The sequence below is a fragment of the Motacilla alba genome, chromosome Z, assembly GCF_015832195.1.
Source record: "Motacilla alba alba isolate MOTALB_02 chromosome Z, Motacilla_alba_V1.0_pri, whole genome shotgun sequence".
In the NCBI taxonomy this organism is placed as follows: Eukaryota; Metazoa; Chordata; class Aves; order Passeriformes; family Motacillidae; genus Motacilla; species Motacilla alba.
Genome location: NC_052046.1, coordinates 41,005,556 through 41,027,723, shown reverse-complemented (window position 1 = coordinate 41,027,723; position 22,168 = coordinate 41,005,556). Strand labels below are relative to the sequence as shown.

The window sequence follows — 22,168 nt, the reverse complement described above, 5'->3', positions numbered from 1 at the left end:
GCAGATACCTCTGCAGGGGAAGGTGGTCGTGTGTTTTATGGACTAGAGAAGGAGCAGTCTTGGTCTTTAGTTTCTCATGTTGCCAGTAATCAAAGCACTTTAGTTGCTTATTGGCAGGCAAAGGACATATGTGACTTCAGAATATACTACAAAGAATGAGATGAACTTAAATGCTGATATATTCATGATGCTTTTGAACTCTTGCTGAAAAATCTGTGGAATGTGTACAATCTCCAAATTTAAAAAAAAAATTAGGTATCTTATATGAAAGTTTCTTTGCAAAAGTTGGCATGGAACCCTTTTTAAAGCTGGCATGGAACCCTTTTTGGTTGGTTTTTTTCTGTATGTTGAGCTGTTGGCTGCATCCCTGGCAAACATTCTCTTATCCTCATGCTTCCTGCAGTCTGACTGAGGCAAAACTGCCTATTTTCTTATCTTCTCACAGCACAGTAGATACAGAATATTGACATTGTCGGATTTTTTTTTTTTAAAGAATTTTTTTTAGTGGACTGTGAAGGAAAAACATGGTGATAAATTTTTGATAGTCTGATAAAACTTCTTTTTTTAGTGAAATGCTAGGTTGTTAAAGATTCGTATTTATCTTGATAAAAACTCAATGCCCTAGTATCTGTTGCTATTTCCTCAGAGTTATTCGAATTACTGATTTTAAAGTTGTATTGAAAATGCATGTGTATCTGATTCATGTAATGCTAAGTTGTGATGTGTTCCCTCAGGATACTTACCACCACCACTGGAGGGAGGGAAACCTTTCTTCAAGTGCTCGTTGCGAATTTTGCAAAAAAACCTGTGGGTCTTCTGAGGTGCTCTCTGGCATGAGATGTGAATGGTGTGGCATCCTGGTATGTTGTGCTGCTGCATGTATTTGTGGTAACCACATATATATGGGCACGCGTTTATTTGAACACTTGAGATAAATAAAATTTATTTGCACACTGTATAAATGTGTTTTGTATATGCTTTATAAATACACTTCATCTATACAGTTATTGATTTGAATATATATAATTTTTTCTGTGTTAGATGGGAAATCTGATTTTTTTGAATCTTCCTCATAGTAGTTTTAATGAACAGCTCTCAAAGTCAAGTGAAGCTTTGTGTAAATCCAATGGAATTTAACAGGGCCTAATCATTAAAGATCTATAGGTTAGTAGCCTGCAGGCACTTTCTGTGTTAAATCAGAATTTCTTTCAAACCATGAATTCTGCAAGGTTAAAGACTTACCATTCTAATATGTTTACTGTTATTTTAGTATAGAATAGGTCTTATCCTGTGTGGTTGGGGTTTTTAAAATTAAGCTGTCAATATCAGCTTCTGTGTTTTTTCCATTCACATGACACATGTTTATTTCCCGTGCAAGCTGATGGTACCCCTCAATAATAATTCTGGAAACCACAGCTTTTCACACACAGATAAACAGTGTGTAGTGCTAGTCCATCCACTTAATGCCTCTTCCTATTAAAATATTAAAATATGGTGGAAGTGAAAGTGCACCAGATGAGGTGGGAACTGAAAGTATATGTAAGAACTCATTAATTTGCTACTTAAGGCTAGATGAGGTACTCCATGTAGTAATGATTTTAAATAAAACTCTAGAGGGTATTCAGTATTTCAGGTATGATTTCAATGATTTTATTTGTTTTGTTTTTTTTTAATTGTGGGGTTTTTATTTGCATCTGAGACATAATTTCTGAGGTGGGGGGGACTGTATTTGAGAAAAGTCTAAGAAATGTATAACATGCTGTGGCCATGTGGCCATACATACAAAGGTATGTGTATTCAATAAAGGCTGAAGATTTCCAACAGTGTAAAGGCAGAAACTATCCAGTCACCTTTTGGAGTAAAACTGAAAACAGTCTTACCTCAGAATCTGCAAGTGGGCACAGCTATATAAGAGGATACTGCTCTTTTCAAGCTGTTCAATATATCCTGTGCACCTTTTCCATTTCCCACAATAAATATCCACATAGAGTGGAATATCAGCTATTGAGACCAAAACTTTAAACTTTTCCATGTAGCTGTATAAAAACCTTTCGTTTTTAATAGAACGGGTTTGTGATCCTTGAAAGTTTCTTGACATATTAAGATTCCCCATCACTAGTAACACAAAACCTAAATTAAACAAATAAAAATCTAGAGTGGCAGATTTGCCATTCATTTAATGAAGGTGATTTGCAAAAGGTCTATATAACTCCTAACCTGAATGGTACAATTGCAGTCATAGTTAGTTATGAATAAATTTACTTCCAATGTGTATCACAAGTTCTTAACTAATGCTGTTGTTTATAGGCTCATGCTGCTTGCTGTGTAATTGTCCCACCAGAATGTACCTTTGGAAGATTAAGGAATATGATTCTTCCTCCAAGTTGTGTTCAGTTGTTTTCTCGCAACTTCAGCAAATTGCATTGTTTTCGGATATCAGAAAATTTGCAAACAGAATCAGGTAAAAAATTCAAAGTTGAATGCAACCAATTGATGAGTGTATTTAACCTAGAGTCATCATTCAATTAAGTATAATATTGCTAATTTTTATTGGCTTTTGTGGCAATACTGTAACTTGTTGCTATTTCTGGGAGAGGTTAGAGTTTTTTTAATGGATGCTGTGCAAAATGCAGAAACTTCTGTTTGCTGGTACAGGGCAGTTTGTGCTCTATTCTTGAAACAAAGAAAGTGAAAACTTAAAATAAAAAAAAATTTGGTGTGAGTGCTATCATTGCTGGAAACACTTATTTCTTTTATCACGTGTACAGATACTTTTATTTGTCTCTTGGATTAGGTATCTGTGCTTTTTAAGGTTTCTGTGCTGAAACAATACCATACGTCTAGGCAGGGTAATGTTCTGCTGCCATCTAGAGTGAATGTTTGTTTAACAGCTCTTTAGGAACAGGAATTTTTTTTAAGCCTGAGGTACATAGAAGTATTTTTTCATTTGTATTTTGATTATTACCCACCTATGAAACCTTTCTTTTGGTGCTTGAACGGAATAGGAAAGGAAATAAAAGGTAGGCAAAATACAGCTCATGAAAGTTAAATATTTGCAACTGCTCTTTTCTCAGCCTGGCAGATTGCTCTTGGACTTTCTGCTCTGAGCTCAGGTTTAGTTTTGGTGAGGAGAGCTGATGATGAGCAAGACCCGTGTGTTGTCTGTGCAGAAGCTGTAGCAGAAATCTTGCTACTGCGTGAATTGTGTGACCCGAGGCCTACGCAGCCCAGACACACTCCAGTGACCTGGCAAAGGCAGAGAGGAGGAGTTAGGTTGCTCTTGTGGATTGGTTTTATTCAGTGAGTGTTTTTTCTTTTTAATGAATTTGCTTGCTAGGGGTAAAAGATGTAGTATAGCACCCACTTGAAAATCATGGCGTTCCTAGTGCTTCCAACATAAGTAGTAACCAAAACACAGAGTCTGGATGAGCTTAATTTTGCAGCAGGACTCACTGTGAACTTTGATTCACTTCTATTGTTAGGTGTTTCACAAGTGTCCCAAAGGTTTAAGTGGTGATAAATTTGATTATTATAACTAAGAGAAGTTAATCACAAACCTTTAAAATAGAGTCTTTGTTTTGACTTTTCTGATGTTAACTAAGTTTCTCTCTTCAACAGTGGTGTGTTCTTTTAATATGTCAGACTTGACTTTCACGTTGTTTTATTTTAAAATCACCTCTTAATAAAATTGAACAAGGAGCACCTTAAGTGGAAGAATCCAAGCTACACAATTTTAGCTACACCTTCTAGTCTCTTCCTTCAATATTTTAAGAGACGGAAGAAAAAGTTTTTTATTTCAGGACTTATGCTACATGCTAAGTGTGTTATTTCATATTACACATAGGCACAGTTTTTTAAAGTAAGAATGGTTTTTTTGCATTGCTTTAATGGAAAAGTTTGTCTGATCCTTTGAATTGAGAGAATGCAGCCATTAGCTTTTGGTCAGAAGCAGATACATAGGGATGGAGGAATATTCACTAACTTAATTTGGACCATTTCCAGTGCTTTATTGTGATATGAAGGGGAAAAATCAAATTGAATAAAAATCACCTTGTTTGGAAAGCCAGAATGCATTTTTATAGTCCTTAGCCTGCATGTCACAGAGGTATGGTATAGCAACACCCTGAAAAATCTCATTTCTAACACAGGTTCTCTTTCCTGTGGACTATGAGAATTTCTGCCCCTTGGGCTTAGGTCCCCATCATCCAATGGGCAGCAGCCTCTCTGGATGGAGGGCTGGTGATACCCAGGGGAGCAGTGCCCGAGCCATGGGGATGCTCCCCTTTCCTCCTACTGCAGATCTGTTGCATACCTGTGACCTTGACAGCTGCCTCAGCAATTGACATCTTCCTTTTTTTTTCATGGTCAGCGGGCCACAGCTGTGGCTCAGCACAAGGTGTGGTGAGTAATATTTGTGGTGCATTACCTTCCGTGCACTCTGCTATGCATAAAGTGTTTTGTTCTGTATTTCCGTAGTTGACAGTGCTTTTATGCGTCTTGGTTTAGCACCTACATGCTGAATGTTCAGGTACTAGTCTAGTGTCTCCACGTGACTCCTTTTACACCATCCACATCCTGTTGAGCCTTGCTTCAGGATCTGTTGCTGGATGTTTGCCATTCTCAGTCATCTGCTGACGATCAGGTGTCTGCAGGTCACCGCCAAAAGCACTGGATACCATTGCTATGTGCTCTTTTTCTTAGTCCCAGTTCTTCCTCAAAGGCAGAACTAAGAATTGTTTTGAACTAGTTCTCACATCATCCTGAGTCGAGGAAGCTCAGTGCTCTAGCCTTTTAGTCCTTCTTGTTACCTATGTTCACAGAACAGACCTTCATTTTCTTACAAAACCCCACTAGCTCCTGGTGTGTGCTGAAAGTTACCAAGATGTGTCATGAATCCAGCAGCTCCCTGAATCCAGCAGCTCCCTAACACTCTCTTAGGATGTATTTGATGCTCCTCTGACAATGAAGCAGCTCGGGATGGCTGCCCCAGGAGATGCTGCTGCTTTTCCAGGAGAAAAGCATAGACTCTGGGTGGGAGATGTTGGTAAAGATTGTGTGCATGTTAGGGATGTTTCAGGGGAGCAAGGAACTCCTTTGTTGAAAGATAATTAGCACTTCTGTGTGATGGCAGGCTCATTAAGAAGTTCTCCTGACCTGGCATGCACAGAGGGTGCTCCTTTGTTGCCACAGCTGACAAAACACATCACTCATAAGATTGTGAAAAGACTAGTCTGAGGTACAAAGAAGTGTTGGCAGTTTCCTGGATGAGTTGCTGGCTGCAGGCATAGCTCATCCCAAGCTGGTGGTTGGGAAGGGCCAGATGACTTCTGCCATGCAGTGAATGAGCACAGCCATCATTGCTGACCTACTGGGGACCATTTGTCTGAAGCAGCTTTTGCCTCAGTGTAAATGCTAAGCTTCATCACCAACATTCAGCAAACATCTCTGTGTTGGAAGAGACTTCTTTTAAACTCTTGAGCTACCAGGAGATGCAATGGTAGAGTAGTGTGGAGTCCCTTACTCCAAATTATTCCAAATGATCATAACAAATTTCAAATAAGTCATTGAACTTCATTGGAATAGTTTCAAGATGTTGGTGTAGATATGTAGATTTTCCTACTATTCAGACTGAGGGAGAAAGTGTAATAAAAGAAGTCAGCTTCTTCTCATCTAAGCTGAGGAGGAAAAGGGTTGGGAGCAATCAGGAGCAGTAATTTCCTATTATTATATTTACTACTTCCTTTTTTTTTTAACTTAATTATTGGGAATGAAGTTCAAGAAGGCATTCAGCTTTCTCTTATTTCGAGGTGTTTCAAGAGCATCCTGTCTAAATTTCTCTCCAGTTTGAAACTTGATCTGTTTTTCTGTCAGCTATAACAGGGAAAATATCTCAACACTCTTTTTATATTTTAAAAGCCACAACTCAAAAGCATTATTGTTTGTCTTCTTGTAGACACTTGAAGCATTACCCAAATATTCAGTGAGTTACCTGGTGTCAAGTTTAGGACTGTTGCCTAGTATCCTTCTTGACATGCTATGATTCTGCTTCTTGGAAGGTTCTGCTTCTTTAGGATTTTGACTTGCCCAGTACCTCTTGCTCTAAAGATCTGCCTTTACTTGTTTTATTTTATATTTTCTTTCTTGCTTTGTGCTTTGTTTTCTTGCTTTCTCCCTCAGCTGCCAGGCATAGCTTTTACAAAGTGTTCCCTGGCTTATATCTTTTGGGAGATTTGCCTGCATCCCTGTCAGGACTGACTGGGATTTTCAGTGGTTGTGAGTGTGAATACCGTTATTTGAGGAGCACTTGCATTGCACTCTACTGCTACCCTCAGAGAAGCAAAATTGATCATGTTTGGCTTTGCACTGGTCTTGTATGGCCCTGAGTGTCAGGAATAAGAAAACAGTGAGGATGTTCTGCACAGAAGCAAATGAAAAATGTTCACAGCATTTATTTCAATCTTTTAAAAATATTTTATGTATGGTTTTACAGGGGTGCATTATTTTCTGACATGTTAGCTCCTAGCTTTAGTGAGAGTGATGAGCCTACTGTCAGAGTCCTCTTCTGGAGAGCAGCAGTTTCTTTCTTTTTGGGTGTCAGTAACATTGTTTTTCAGTTGTGGAAATTACTTCTGTAATACCATTATTTCTGACTGGAAGGTTGGATTGGTTTGGTAATTTAACACTTAATGGAAACATCCATACTTCAGTGACAGTCAAACATCATGACTTCAGAAAAGAATGAAATGCAGTAGTTGCAATATTAAAGCCAATAGTATAAGGATCTCACGTATGCCTTCACTGTAGCTACATGACAATGCAGATTTGTTTTTGTAATGCTGTTTTAATGCTATGAATTATTATCATAAAATAGGTAGAAGAAGAAAGTATGCTTTTCTGACTGGTTCCTTTTGTTTTAGCTTGTTTGATGGGAACTGTTCTTAAATGACAAACACCTTCTGCCTTCCATTCTAATTAACAAAAATCCTTTCTTAAAATGTCTCTCTTTTACAGATGAAGATGATGATGTTGATGGGTCAACACAAGGATCAACAAAAGATATCCAAATTTCAACTGATTCAAGTAAGCAAAATTTTAGTCAGGGATGAATAGTCACCCACTTCTTTATTCATATAATCTTAACTTGTATTGCCTTATGACAAAATATTAAATGGTTATTTTTCTAATGTTAGGTTTAATTTCAGGTACAATGTTTTGGTCCAACACATTTATCCAGGGCCTTACAAATATCTCCTTGGTATTTTCCATTGGTATGTTGACATAAGTGGCAATCTGTTCATTATCTTGACAAACAGAGAATTTCTCTCAACTTGATAATTGAAGAAAGAAAACATAGTGTTAATAATCCATAGATACAAATTTAAAGGGCAGACAGCAGTGTCTTTTCAGAGCCTTTTGCTTCTATGTTCGCTGGATCCAAATGTTGCTGAGGACATCAGGTGAATTTTTTTTTTGGCTTGGACATGTTGCAGTAAACAGGAGTGAGCTGGACTGGCTGCTTTTTATGCAGCTAAATTTTTAAGCATGTAGAGTTTTCTGGGGTTGGTAACAACCAAATTCTTGCTTTTTAGAAGATGAGGTTAAACTGCAATTTAAGAGCTTCACACCCCTATATCCATATTATGGATATGGTACATGCTACATGGATTGTTGTAAAAAAGGACATTTCAAATGAATAAATACTAATTTTTTTTATCCTGACGTTCTTGCAAAATTAAGAGGCTAATTGTGCAAGTGCTATTTGGAATTTTTAAAAAATCAGCTCAATAAGTATTTAAGTCAGTTATAGAAGAAATCTCAAGCATCCTCTTGTTTCACTTAAGTTCCTGAGCGTCTTTAAGTTATGATCCGCCACCATATTTCCTTATTGTGGGAAAATGCTCTAACTGCAGTTTGTCTAAACAACTTTGATTTTTCCAGCGTTTTATGTGACTTAAGTGTTTGAGTGCGAGGACTCCTACATTTCAACAATTAAGCATATTTCCCTTTTGACTGTTAAAAAGAGCAAATTATGCATCCAGATATTTCAGCTGGATTCATTGGAAGCATTAGTAGACACCAGTTCAGCTTTAGTTTAGCTTTTCCAAAAGAAGAAAAAAGATATGAAAATTCAGGGCAAGATAAAAATTTTAATATGTCATTTGTTCAGGCCATCTCTGGACTGGAGAAGGCAGCAGTAGATGGTATATTTTCAAGGGTCATATAAAGTATCATCAGTTGTGTTTTAAAAAGAACAGTGGCATAAAATACTGCTTTCTTGTAATGCATTTTCACAAAACTTTGGAGCGTAGAGTCCAGTAACTTCGCTATGATTTAGAAAGCTCAGCTAAAACCACACTCACAAAAAGAGTCAGAAATAGCATTTACTGGTAAGACAGGACAGACTGTGGTGATGTGGTCCAGGGCACAGCCATGCAGTACCAATCAGCAACTTCTTTAAACATGACCAGCTCCCTTTGTTTCCTAATCCTTCTTTTGTCCCACACTACTTCTTCCCCAAATGGCTTTGATCTCTCACTTTGATTCCTCTCCTAATGTTTCCCCTAACAACCCTTGCACCATCCCAGAGTGCTTTTCACGTGTATCTCATATATCCCTGCAAGCTGTGCGACCTCCTTGGTCACTGAGGTGTCCTACAGAACTTCCCCTGTGGACTCCTGGTGTGTGCCACCCCCAGATGATGGGATTGATGACCTTGGGTCAGCTCAGGACATGGCATCTCTGATAACCTACCTGGTAAAGTTTTTGAGGTTCACCTGCCAGCTGTCATGTTGTTGTGCCTCTCTGTGTGTGTGGGAGTCATAAGCGGCTGAACTTAACATGTCAATGACACAGTTGTAGGGGGCTGTACCACTTTCACCTGTCTCAGGATAACACCATTTGTATAACATGGGTCAAGAAGAAGCTGCTCACTGCTTCTGTGTGTTGACTCAGTGCATCTGCCATGTCTTTTGGGATATTGCCATGCTTTCCCTCAAGAGTTTCTGACCTCAATTACATTCCAGAATATTTAGTTTTTCTTAATTCCAACTCTTTATGTTTCAGGGGTATGTATTTCTAAAAACAATGAAAACAAGTCAGAACAAATTGAATAATGTTGATGTGGAAAGACACACTTTTTCCACAGTAGAGAAGCCAGTAGAAAAGGATACCAAGTCTGTAGTTTAGTATTGGAAGAAGATTTGAATTAGTAGTCTATGTTCATTTTTGTTACTTTGCTATTGTAATGGGATTGTTGAGTGAAATGTAAAGCTAGAAGATCTAAGTCTTAATATTGGTACTTTAAATGTGTTAAATCAACTGCTATATTTAGCCCACCAAGATACTGAAACCAAAAGCATAAAATTAACATGAAAGCAATCACACAGTTTCTGAGTTGATAGGTTTAACAGACATACAAGTGGGTTTGGTAAGGATTCTCTCTGCCTTCTGGGAATCTCTCAGCACTCACTGGCTGGAGTGAACAGTCTGATTCAGCATACATCCATCTTCTGCAGGACAAAATTCAGCCATCAATGAAAAAAACCCATTCTGGAGGAGGTGTTAGAGGAATCTGTCTACCAGAGAAATGGGAGCTGCAGTGCTGTCAGCAAACAGATGTTTCACAACATGTCCTTCCACGGCCTCTATTTTGCCTTGCTCAGGTTGCTGTTCATCTGCTGAGTAAGAGATGAAATGGTTTTGTATTAGATAGACCCAAGTCTTTGGCTTGGAGTTTGCTTATGTCTTGTCCCAAACCAGCTGACAGTGCAGAGGAGACGTCCACTGTAATTCTGCAAGCAAGAACAAACTGTTTTCCACAAGAAGCAAGGACAGCATGTGAGGAGGGATTTTTCCCCTGAAGATACTTAAGAAAACTTTAAGCTTTCATAAAAAGGGCCATTGTGTTCTTCTGTAACTGCTTACAGATAACTAAACATGTCACATGTTCCTCAGCAGATGCTTGGAAAGGCTCTAAAAACTAAGAGAAGAAGGGTTAAGAGGTGGCTACCAGAATGGGAGGACAGGTGTTAACACAGATTTGTGCTTCATAATTGTCTTGAAACTAGGGGAGTTTCAGCTGCTCAAGAAGACAAGTTCAGAGAAGGCAAACACCTGCAAATGGCTCTCTTGGAAGAGAAAGAGCTAGGGAAAGAAAGAAAGAAGGAAGGGAAGGAAGGGTGGGAGGAAGGAATCTGGGATTCTGAAAGTCTCTCTTCAAGGGCAGTAAAAGAAAAAAATACATAATTCTTACATACATAAATGCCATCATGTAGGTTATGAATCCTAATACTGAAATAAACCAAAATTTGATAGTCCCCACTCCATGAAGTAGTAGTAGAGAAGAAGAGCATAAAGCATGTAAATAACACAGGTTGTTTTGGGAAGAGTGGTTCTTGGTAAGCTATGTTGCTAGAATTTAGTCTTTTAAGAGTAATTTTCACAAATACACTCATTATGGGCCTTTAGCTTCCTTAAGTGACAAAACGATTCAGGACCACGTAATTTTCCTGTCTCAGTCACAAGCCACATGTAAATCTTTTCAGAAGCCATGTCCTGTCTGTGGGGATTTGGAAGTCAAAGGGAACATGAACTTCGGACTTATCCAATGCTGTTTTATCCTTTTCCCAGGAAAACTTGGTATCTTAGCCTCTGAAATCAAATTCTATGCTTTGGTAAATTATGACAGAAGTTAACACTTTGTAGTTACTTTCCTGTTGGAATGGTAAGTGTAAATAATAGGTTATTTTCAGCTCAGTATCCCATGCTAAGAAAAAAAATTAGGTGTTTTTCAGGAGAAAGCCCTGATACTGTGTACTCTGATCCAACAGGAAAAGATAAAAGACATTTAGCAGTGAAGTGCCAGTATTACAAAACAGGCAGTAACTCCTTTAAATACCACAATTTGATAAGTGCATCTGTTTCATATTAGCAAGGGATTTTTAATATATTTATTTATTTACTTACTTACTTATATGTGTGTATATATATATGTACACTTAGTAGGGGTATGTAGACTTCACTTCTGTAGCTGGATCATTTTCTAATAGTTAAAAATTGGAACAGGTGGAAGGAAGAGCTTTACCTTATTTCAGAAGTGGTTATAGTTGAGCTTCTTGCCAAGGCTAGTTAGACAAATCAGACTGGCATAAAATACCCTTAACTGACATGTGTTGGATGTGCTCTTGCCTCAGTGGAGAAATGTATTTCTGGATGACTAATTGCAATATGTAGCTGTTTTTGTTTTGTTTTGTTTTTTGTTAATGTGCTTCCAGAAGCTCATGTGCAAGCAAGCCGTTTTTTGCTGGGTTGCAGTAAGTGTCCCCTGTGAGGAGGACAGTGACAAAATTAAATGTGATTCTTCAGTGATAGAGTTGAGGTCATTTTTTGTGTGATGGATACCAGATTAGCAGCATTATGTTTGTTTATCTAAGAAATAGGCTTTAGCTTAGGGCATTACTATTGGTCTGTAGATCTAAACTTGTTCTTGTGAACCAGTTTATTTTGAGAGTCAATCTGACTGTTCTTTGACTGTTCTTAAGACATGGAGAGCTCATCAAATATTCTCCAGTTACAATTGCTACGGATTCTCTTAGGCCAACTAGTATCTCATAAGAGCAGACTACAAAGGCACAGCAAATGAAAACAGGTACTAGAACTTGGATGAATGTTTTTATTCTCAGATGGTTGTCTACTTCCTGGATTGCTAGAGAAAACAGCAGAGATTTTGATAGTGTTATGAAAGTTCATACTCAGAACATCAGCTGTGCTGTCAGAAACCAGTGTTCACTTATTTTCTCAAGTTGTGTTAGCTCTAAAGAAGGTCATCCAGGACACAGTGTGTCTTTTGGTTAACATATGTCTATGCTGTAGTTACCATGGAGATCACTCTGACAGAAATCTGTGTCTAAAAGAATTCCACTTATTCTGGCATAGATCCAGCAGAGTTTAGAGGAATAGGTCACGTTCTGATGTGTGCTGTAGCCTCAATGCAATGGTTGTTGGGTTTCAAGGGTACTTCAGAAGTAAGAGTTGATGGTATTTAAATCTTCCTTATATTGTGTCTAAAAAGAAATTGACAACAGACACAACCACTATGATAATTGGAAAACTGAAAATCCACAGTGATACTACTTTTCATATCAACAAAAAGAATTGAAAAGTCACAATGTATCATACCAGGTTGGGTGTGGCTCTGAGCAACCTGACCTACTGAAAAATGTCCCTGTCAGGATTTTTGTACTCCATGATCCTTGAAGGCCACTTACAACCCAAACTATTTTGTAATTCTGTGATTTTATTTATTCTATTTCTGTCTCTTTTTCTTTGTACATCATCTGTTATACATGCTTCTCTCCAAAGAGTCACAACATGGCTGAGGTTGGAGGCAGTATAGAGATTATCTAAGACAGCCTCCTGCTCAAACAAGGTCCGTCAAAGCAGTTTGTCGCGTTCACAAAGGTTTTGAATATCATAATAGAATCATAGAATGGTTTGAGTTAGAAGGGACCTCAAAGATCATCTAGCCCCAATCCCCCTGACATGGGTAGGGACACCTGCCACTAGACCAGTCAACATAGCAAATTTTGTCCCAAGAGAGACTAGGAGGACTTTGCAGTAGGATGGGGGCTGTACTGGGGACTGCTTTGCTGTGCAATGAGGTCTTCATGTCATGTAATGAGAACGTCCTTGCACACACATTTTGTCATTACCAGTGGAATTGATAATGAAGAAATAGTCTTAAGAAGTGGACTAGTCTACACTGGAAGAGAAGTCCAAGCGTAGCTGTCACATTGCAGAATAAGAAATAAAGATCATGAGAATTAAGGTGTCATGATTTTTCTTTGAGAGTTGGAATCTCATTTTTAAAAGATTGCTTTCACACATAAGTGATAATCCTCTAGTTAATCATTTAGATAATCCTTTAGTTCTGTGGTGTCTGCTTTTGGAGAGCATACGCTGAAGCAGAAGTAGGTGGATTAGTTTCAGGTGGTTCAAGAAAGCTAGCACTGAAGTGTCCTTGCTAAGGACACTTAGTCAAGCGTCACTTAGTGACAAGTGTCAAGCGACACGTAGCCAGTGTCTTTCTTCATAAAGAGAAAAGCAGCCTTCCCTCATAATCTGCCACAATAGCATTGAAGATACCCAGTGATGCACATTTCTGCCTGGATTCTTGCTTGCTTTTTAATCAGTCATCAGTTAGAGGTGGTTTGGTAGTTTTCTTCCTCCAGTTCCAGTTCTCAGTTCTCCTTTTTAATGCTTCTGTAGTAAATAGCAATTTGCTAGTGTGCTTCATTGAACCTAAAAGCTGATATTATTTGAGAGCAAAAGGCTCTTTGTATTTTATTCTGTACTACGAAGTACTTCCAGGCTGTAAGGGAAGCATGGAAGTAGGCTCCAGCATGTAACAATATCTCCTTTACAATGTGCTTTAACAGGCTGCATGATTAACCAGTTGTGTAAGCAATACAGGTGGTATATGTGTCTTTCACTTAACATTCCAAGAATTGCAAGTGATAGCTTCTGGCGATTGTACTACTTGATGATGAATGCAGGTGTACAGATTTATTGTGAGATCAGACTGTAACGTGCTGTACAATGGGGGACTTCTGTTAATCATTCAGTCCAATACTGCAATAAAAAGGGCATATTCTGTCAGTGATAAATAGTTATGTGTGCTGTAAATCATCAGCTCTGCGGAGTAGCTGCAAGAGCCTGCAAAACAGCAGCTCATCAGGTGTCTTCATAAAGATGTGATCAGTAGAGGACACAAGGTCTATCTCAATGGAATCTCCTTTTTGGTCTGGATTGATTAACTTGGTTTCCTTTCCAGAGGCAGTAAGGACACATGTAATGCACTGGTAATATTAACTTGTTCCTCAAACCTCTCAAAACATGCTTGCTCTATGAGAATTTAGTTGCACTTTGCTATAACTCTTAAAAACGTTGCTTAAGAGAGAGACTTTGTCATACAGCAGCCTGTACCTGAGTCATAACCCTTCTTTGTAAAAGGTGAATCTGAAATCCTTCACTCTTTACCCTTTCACAGATGTCTGTGCAACAATCTGCGCTCAACAGTTTGAGCATGGACTGAATAAGGCTTCAGTGAAGTGAAACACAGCAAAAGGCTGAAGGTCTTCATTTGCTGTACCTTCTTTCTTCCAGTTTTTCTGTTGTCCCTCTATCCCTGTCCTTGTTTCCTCCCATTGCCTGTACACTTAACCAGCTATTTTAAGGACTTTCTTTGGAAGCACTTGCTCAGAACTGGCAGTGCTCTGGGAGCTGCTCTCAAGGGGATGGCACTTCGTCTTGGTCTTCAAGTTGTTCAGCAGTCTTGAATGCTGAGGATGAAGAAGTGATAACATACAGAGTCTGGTTGTAACAGTTATATCAAAAGCCAGGATAAAACTGTGATTACTCATCCCTCTTTCCTCTCTGAATGTACCCCTGTTTTAAATGAACAGTAACAAAATGCAAAATATTCAGCCTCAAAGCTTATCCTATGACAAAGAATGTTCCCATGAAGAAACATTTCAGTGGGTTAAAAGCACGGGGTTTTTTCTGATTCAAGGTGTGTGTTAATGAAATACAAATGTTTCCATTCAGGTAAACAAACACTAAAGATATTTGATGGGAATGACGCAGTGAAACGCAATCAATTTCGACTAATTTCAGTTCCAAGGATTGCAAAAAATGAAGAAGTTGTGGTAAGATACCCAGTGAGGGTCAGTTTTCCAGTGTGACACATGTAATTTCATATTACAATAGTAAAAAGCTAAGTTTTAGAAATGTAACTGAACAACAACAACAAAAATCTGTGAATGGGCTATAAACTGCAATGTAATTTTACTTCTTCAGGTAGTGCTTCTATTTTAGAGCATCTAAGGAAATGGTGGCTTACATATGTGTAGCACAATGGCAACCACAGTATCACATGTTAAGCAGTCATTCTGCTTCCTGGTGTTACTCTGAAGCCTGATTTTACTGATACAAGCAATACAGGATAACCAACTCCTTAGATTTTGCTCCTTTTCTGTAGTAGAGGTTTGGTATTTATCCTGGACAGCCACCAATATTGCACTTGAGTTAATCAGCTTTGAACGCTAAAGCTTGTTATGGTTATCTCCATCCTTTGGCTGTGAAAATAATCAGTTATTGATCACATACTGGCTCCTCTCTAGCTTTTCCAGTGTTCCATCTGGGATGGAAAAATTGCTTCATACTAAATCAAGTGTGCTGTACAGATCTTTATTTACTGAGCTGGGCAGAGACCCCATACTGTGAGAGATAAATCCCAGAGGGGGAATAGGGTAGTTCACAATAAAATTGTTCATGGTGAGGTCTCAGAGTCGTACAGACTTGGCAAAGAAATCTGAAGAATGTATTACATCAGAATTTTGACAATATAAAGCTAAAGATCGTTAGGATTTTTTTATCTTGATACTGTGCTCAAAATCAACAGAAATTTTGCAAAAGGTTTGTAGTGTTCTGCATGTCAAAGATCTTTAAGAAAAACTATGTACAGGACTGAAAACACTTTTATTTAGGAGTGCTACTTGCCTTTCAAGCACATTTTACCAGGCTGGCACTTTTAATACCAGAGAAGAGGAATACAAGTTCTTACAAGTGAGCTGTATTGACCGCAGCATCTGTGCTAGCAGAGGTGCTGCAGGCACAGGCTCATTATGGATGTAAAATTTTTGTGTGCATCTTGCAAAGATAGCCCTTCTCTTGCCTCTTCACAGGTGTGTGGGTTCAGGGCAGCTTTGTGGGTGAGAAGCTCACTAATTTTTGGCATCTCTTAGTGCAAGAAGACTGAGTAGGCAGAGTTGTGTTCAATCAAGTGTAATTTACCATTTTCCTTGTGGACTAAATTTTACATGCATGAATGTAGACTTATTGGACTTGGATTTTTACATTTGGTTTTAAAATGACTATTACTTGCCAAAAATACTGTGGATTGTGTTCAAAGACGTGGATATCTCAAGCTTTCTTTTTTTGTGTTCACTGAAATTTGTTTTCAAAACTTCACTCTTGTTTTGATTTTTTTTGCCATTGCTATGTATACACTTCTCTGAGGTTAGAACATGCATTGAATGTTCATTTCATAAATCAGGTATTTATAGTGTCTATAGCTGTATAGGTATTAATGGTGTCTTTTCAAGTAAATGTTAATTTATCTTGCTGTGTTTTAGGAGGCTGCTTTGAGGGCATACTACATAAATGATGACCAGCAGGAGTATGAGCTTCAGACCTTTACACAGCAGGTGCTGCTCTCTGATGATGTTATCAACAGGAATGATGCTGCAGAGGACAGCAACTTGGGCTCAGTATTCCGAGAATCTGTTCCTGAAGCTTGGATCATCAGAGCCAAACCAAAGGACGAAGAAGTGATCAGAATTTATCCTGCCTGGCTAAAGTGAGTATTTTCCTTCTTGATCACAAGGTTATTCTGCTTGGCTACATTTGTCCTCTGTAGTCTAACCCTGTTTGCTGTAGTTACTGAAGCTGCAGAACTCTAACAGAGAGTGCAGTTTCTTTCTCTGTATTTTAGGATTCTTCTGTTCATTTTTCTAAATGGGTAGTGCAAAATATTCATTTCCATGCCTGGAAACCCTTGGGTTTCTTTACATGAGTGGAACATACAGTGCAATGTTTGGTTAGAAAGATGCAACTTTACATTTACTACCTCTGTAAACAAATTATTCCATACACATCACTTGAAAAATTGGTGGATGTTTTTGAAGAAATGTGAAGTAGGAAGAACTACAGTGCAAATTCCCATGTGAGATGAGGAAGAAAAAAATTATATATAAAAAAAAACCAAGCAAAAAAACTCAAAAGCCGTACAATTTACCACTGAGACAGTATGAACTTCAAGCATATTTAGTAGTGGAAACAAAATGTCTGGACCTACTAATATCTGACGACTTGTGGGATAAAATTTGACCATGTGTTCATTTTGCAACTGCATTGACAAGTTTTATGAAAGACTTGCAGGTTATCTTTTTGCTAATCTTTAGTGCTACAGTTGTAATTAACAGTTCCTTGAGATGAAAATGTTTTCTTGTCTGTGGCGCTGATACCACGTCTGCCATGAGCCTCAGTGAAAGTGAACAACTTTCTTCAACTAATGCAAATATGTTTGAGAAAATGCTATACTTAGTTTAAAAAGGTACACACAGGATAGATCCTAAAATAAGTATTTTTCTCCTTAGGGTTGGAATGGCATATGTTTCTCTACGAGTAAATAAGGATAGCACTGTGCAGACTGTGATCAAAGAAGTGCTCCCATTACTTGGAAGGCAGGTAAGTGAAAGATCTTAAGCACATCCATATACCACCTGAGTGACCCTGAAAGTATATATTTTTCTTTTCAGAAAAATTACAGTCCCTTAATTTGCAGTTATTGTAAGTGTTGTTAGCATTTGGTAGATAATCTTTTGTGACCGGCATGCTGCTAAAAGCTTAACACAATCTTCAGGGTAGGTAGGCACTGCTGACTCATATTCAACTCGCCATTGACCCAGTCTATGAGATCTCATTCCACAGGGCTGCTCTCCAGCTCTCATCCCCTAGTTTGTATTTTTAACCAGGATCATCCTGTCCCAGGTTGAGAATCTGCCAGTAGCTCTTGTTAAAAATTTCGTATGGTTGGTGATTGCCCAGCTCTCTAGCACATCCACATCTTCCCATTGAGGGATCCCATCTCCCCTTGAGGGTGTACACAGTTCCTTCTAGCTTAGTATCATCAGGAAACTCACTGTGCATTTGATTACGTCATCCAGACAATTTATAAAAGCATTAAAGTGCACTGCATAAATTTTCTTCCTGCGGTGGCAAGCAGCATCTCTGTAGCCCCCAAGGGACGTAAGGAAGGATTCAAGGTTGAAATGGCACCCATGTTCTTTACTGTCTGGATTGCTTCCCATATCACTGGAAAATTCTAGATATGTCTTGTAATCTTGTAGATGCCCATGCTTTCCTTGGACGATAATCTCTTTTCAATCTGCCTGTCCGTCTTAGGGTTGGTGCCAAAACAGCGTGACTTTCAGGGAACATGTTAGTAGACTTTGCTAGCATGCCATGCCATTGGCAGGCCCAACCTCCCCAGTGTGGAGACACAAAGCTGTAGTGTACACATTTTAGTCAGCACCTAGGGCTTGTGCGTACACCAGCAAATCAGCACAGTTCCACTGCTCCAGGACACAGCCATGCTCACAGAGGGTGACTGCTGCCCATTGTGCTTAATTACGGGGTACATAAGAACATGCTTGTGACTAGCTCTCTGCAGTCAGTGATAATCATAGATCTGTCTAGGTGTATCCAGCTGTGTAAAGCATTCACCTTGTTTTGGCTACGGGATACTTCCAGGATTTGTTGTCAGTGCATTTCCTCAAGTGCTGTGGACCTTTTAACAAAAATAGGAGCAACCGTGTCCAAAGTTTTGTCTCATCTGAAAAAAGGAGCTGTCAAACAGTATAGTTGGAAATTCTGTTAGGGAAAGATCTTCACACTTCTGTATTTGGGCTAGATATATGCTAGATATATGCTGTAAGAGACTTAATTCTTTGGCTCAATCGTGATTTCTACAGTAGTGGTAATTTTTAAATGCTCTACTTATTTCTCTGTATAAACATGCACATACAGGAAATCTCTTTTTAATATTCAGAATTTGCCTGTGCTCCAAGTTACTTTCATCAAGTATCAGGCAAAGCACATGTAGGGAGTTGAGGCTTTTAACACCCCCATTCGTGACACATAAAGCAAGATCATTTGTCTCTTGAGTCTCAAGGCCAAAATTTAAAACCCTTCTTCCTGAATGTCCTTCAATCCTGAATGTCATATGTTTGCAGGGTTTCAGTCATTGTCATGAATGGTACAGCTCTTGGCTGTGCCAGCTCTTCTGGTCCAGTTGCATGGGACTTGAGTGTTCCCTGGCAAGACCTTGGAGAAGAACTTCTGTTCCATCAGTGCCTGGAGTGTCCCAGGAGGTGGGAATGGTCAGCCTGCTTTTGCCAAGCTGGCTCCTGGGCAATCTTCTGCAAGAGCAGGCTCATTCCCAGTGCTGCATGCTTCCTCTGGAAGGATACTCAGGAAATACTCCAGATGAGCTAGCTGCTCATTGCTGAGGCAGGAGTGGGATTAACTGTGCTGTACAGGGGTCCCTTCACAATGTGGCTGTGAGGATGCCAATGTTTTTAGGAGCATGGAGCATCATGCCATGAGTGTGTAAAATAAAGATGATTCCTGTTTTGGGAGGAGTTAGTTGGAGGAAGAACATCATGGTTGATTAAAAAAAATTAATTTTTAAAAAATGTTCAATTTTCTGTGCTATGTTATACACTATGGACAGGATATAACACACAATAATGTAACATCTGGCAAAATTATGTCAGTCAGAAGCTGCATTTACATGCTCTATCTTTTGGCAGATGGAGTGCCTCCAGAATTTCAAATTGGTGGAAGTGCTTATGGGCAGTAAGCAAGGTAAGTGAAGGAGCATTGGCTGAATATACTGATCTGATCTCTCTGGGATTTTTTCCCCCATTCTAACAGTCACAGTTCATTTTCTACAATAAAAAACACAAATGAGAATAAACTTCATGGTGATGTTGAAATACTTAATCAGAAGTGATGCTCATTCTTTTCAGTCCTGTGTGTTCTGTGGGAATAAGGTTCCCCTTTATCATTACACAAAAACTCATTTGTGGTTTCTGGTGGGTATTGACACTTTTGCCCTGTTTTGGGGAGCTATGTTTAACTGACATCATTTTCTTAATTGCAGTTATTTATTAAAGATTAATTCTAAAGTTCAAATGGCTTCTTTCCTCTGTTTTCTTTCCTCCTGACACAGCCCCTGATGAAGAGTAAGTTTGAGTCCTAAGACAGTCCAAGAAATATGCTTGTGTGTTAGGAAATCTGTGAAATCTGCAGTTCTAGCATTGCTTAAGTGTTTTGTCATCCTGCAGGAGCTGGGCTGGTGTTCTCCAAGTTGACATCCCTTAATGCTTCAGTATTTGTAAGGTTGCATGGAGAAATAAAGACCTTGAAGTAGTCTAATGCTCTGACCACGGCTGAATAAATATCTTGGTAGTTCAAATACTGTCTCCATGCTTTGCTTTATTTGCAAGCATTATTGGGAAGTTGTTTCACAAGGTTATTGTAGCTTTGTGAATGTCATAACCTTCGTTGGTTTCTGATGCTCTGTTTTAAAGCATCATATGCAACCTTACAGTCACTGGAAGTTGTTAGAATTGTTTTAATTGTTGATTAAAGCAATTGTTTTAATATTTTGATAAGACACAGAAGTTGGGGTTTTTTGTACTTGTTAGGAAATACAGTTTGAAAATCTTCTGTCGAACTGTTAGATTACCAAAGTACTGCTTGTCTTTTGAGGGGTTCAGACTGTTTTTCCCTTTTTTTAAAGAGGATGGTACTTAAGAACTGTGGAAAGAGTCAAACTGTTCCAAGCACCTATGTGTTTTTATTGTTGGATAAGACGTAGCTCACGTCTGCATGGTCCTTTGTGAAACAATTAGTTGTATGCAGAGCTGTACTTTTCCCCTAATATTTCTTGGTTAAGTATAATTGAGCCTGATAATAATTTACATGCTTTCTAACATGATGAATGTTCTTGCCCTCTCCAGTTCAGCGCATGGTCTTGGACAATCAGGAACTGATTCTTAACAGACTCAAGGACATAAGAAAGGTAAATCTGAAAAAGAAACTTTTTTTTTTTTTTTTTTAGCAAGTACGAAGTTCCCTTTCTTACTGAAAAAGTGAGTCATTGCTTACCCCCTAAGCAGGCTCAACAGTAGAGAAGCTAAGTGCTTGACCTGAAGTTTGTTTCTGTTTCTGATATTCTTTAGGCATGGAGGACATGATTGCTAAGTGCAGAACTATTTTGGATTGTGCCTCACAATATCTTTTTGCCAAATGTCATATCATTTCTTTCCCTTTATTTTGGTAGACTTCAATACGTCAGATGAATCAAACAAGATTTTATATTGTGGAAAACAGTAAATCCATTGTACAAGTGAATTTATTTGTTGGTGGCCTTCCACCTCAGCTTTCCCCTGAAGAATACACAAATATTCTCAAGGAAGAATTAGCTATCAAAAGTAAGTAAACAGGTACATTTTCAGACACATTAACTTGTACAGAACAAAATTTAGTAGCATCAATCACTCATTTTTCTTAAAATTCTAACTTTTTCTGACCTGACTTTAAAAAATCATTCTGCCTTTTACTCTCATGTGGGCTTTTTAATAATTTTAATATGAGCACAGTTGCAGGAGAGGTATGACAGCTTGTTATTTACAGAGTAATTATTATGTTACTCTAGTTATAAATGATTACTCTTTTTTTTTATGTTTGTGTGAAAAGGCATCACTTTTTAGAAGAATTATACATACCTTAAACTATGTACAGAATATCTCTTGGCTTTTTTAACCTTTGACACTTTTTGTCTGGGCTGTTCTCCATGTTAGTCATGAGGTCTGTGCCCCTTCGTGGAGAAGTATGAGTAGTGTGTGCACACATATGGACAAACACTCAGGGTAAAGAATTTATTTTTCTTTTTCAAAGAAGTGTAATTGAATTTTCATAATAATACTCCTTCAACCAATACTTTCTATAAACAGGGTCAGGAGTGTGTCATGCTTTTTGTTGCAGGAAACAAAGCACTTTTCCCAATCTTTTATGTCACTTCAAGAGGAATTAAACTTGAAATGCCAGAAAGAATTCTTAGTCACCTTTTATGAAAATCAGTTTAGCTGTTCTTACTTGCAAAGTAAACATGAGAGGAAAAGTGTTAGCTGGAGGTTCTCCCTGTATTTGTATAACTTTTAATATTTATTTATATTATATTTATGTAACTTTTTAAAATACTTTAAATATTTACTCTAAATGTACCCAAGGTTTTATGTGTTTATATTTTTACCCTTTGCAGCAAATGTAGTATCTGTGAGCCATGTTTATCAAGCACAAGGTAAGCATTAAAATTTTTAGTCTTGCAAACAATGTCTATGTTCAAAACTGCAGTCTAATACTAGAGGCTGGAAGCTCAACGTTATGTTAGTCTTACTGCATAAGCAAAAAGCCCTTCAGGTAAAATGCAACATATTGTATTTATGTAGAGCAGTGGATTAGTGTTAACCTTATTAAA

The 22,168-nt window shown here is 38.3% G+C and overlaps 1 protein-coding gene across 1 annotated transcript in view; it reads left to right on the top strand.

Annotated features, from left to right (window-relative positions):
• Positions 1-22,168, top strand: part of DGKQ (diacylglycerol kinase theta) — an 87,440-nt gene that overhangs the window by 36,944 nt on the left and 28,328 nt on the right. Inside the window, exons 5-14 of the mRNA XM_038125571.1 lie at positions 735-860; positions 2,308-2,461; positions 7,012-7,080; positions 14,605-14,705; positions 16,194-16,417; positions 17,217-17,307; positions 19,434-19,488; positions 20,649-20,710; positions 20,972-21,122; positions 21,953-21,991. Coding sequence (XP_037981499.1) covers positions 735-860; positions 2,308-2,461; positions 7,012-7,080; positions 14,605-14,705; positions 16,194-16,417; positions 17,217-17,307; positions 19,434-19,488; positions 20,649-20,710; positions 20,972-21,122; positions 21,953-21,991 — 1,072 coding nt within the window. The remainder of the gene's footprint in view (positions 1-734; positions 861-2,307; positions 2,462-7,011; positions 7,081-14,604; positions 14,706-16,193; positions 16,418-17,216; positions 17,308-19,433; positions 19,489-20,648; positions 20,711-20,971; positions 21,123-21,952; positions 21,992-22,168) is intronic.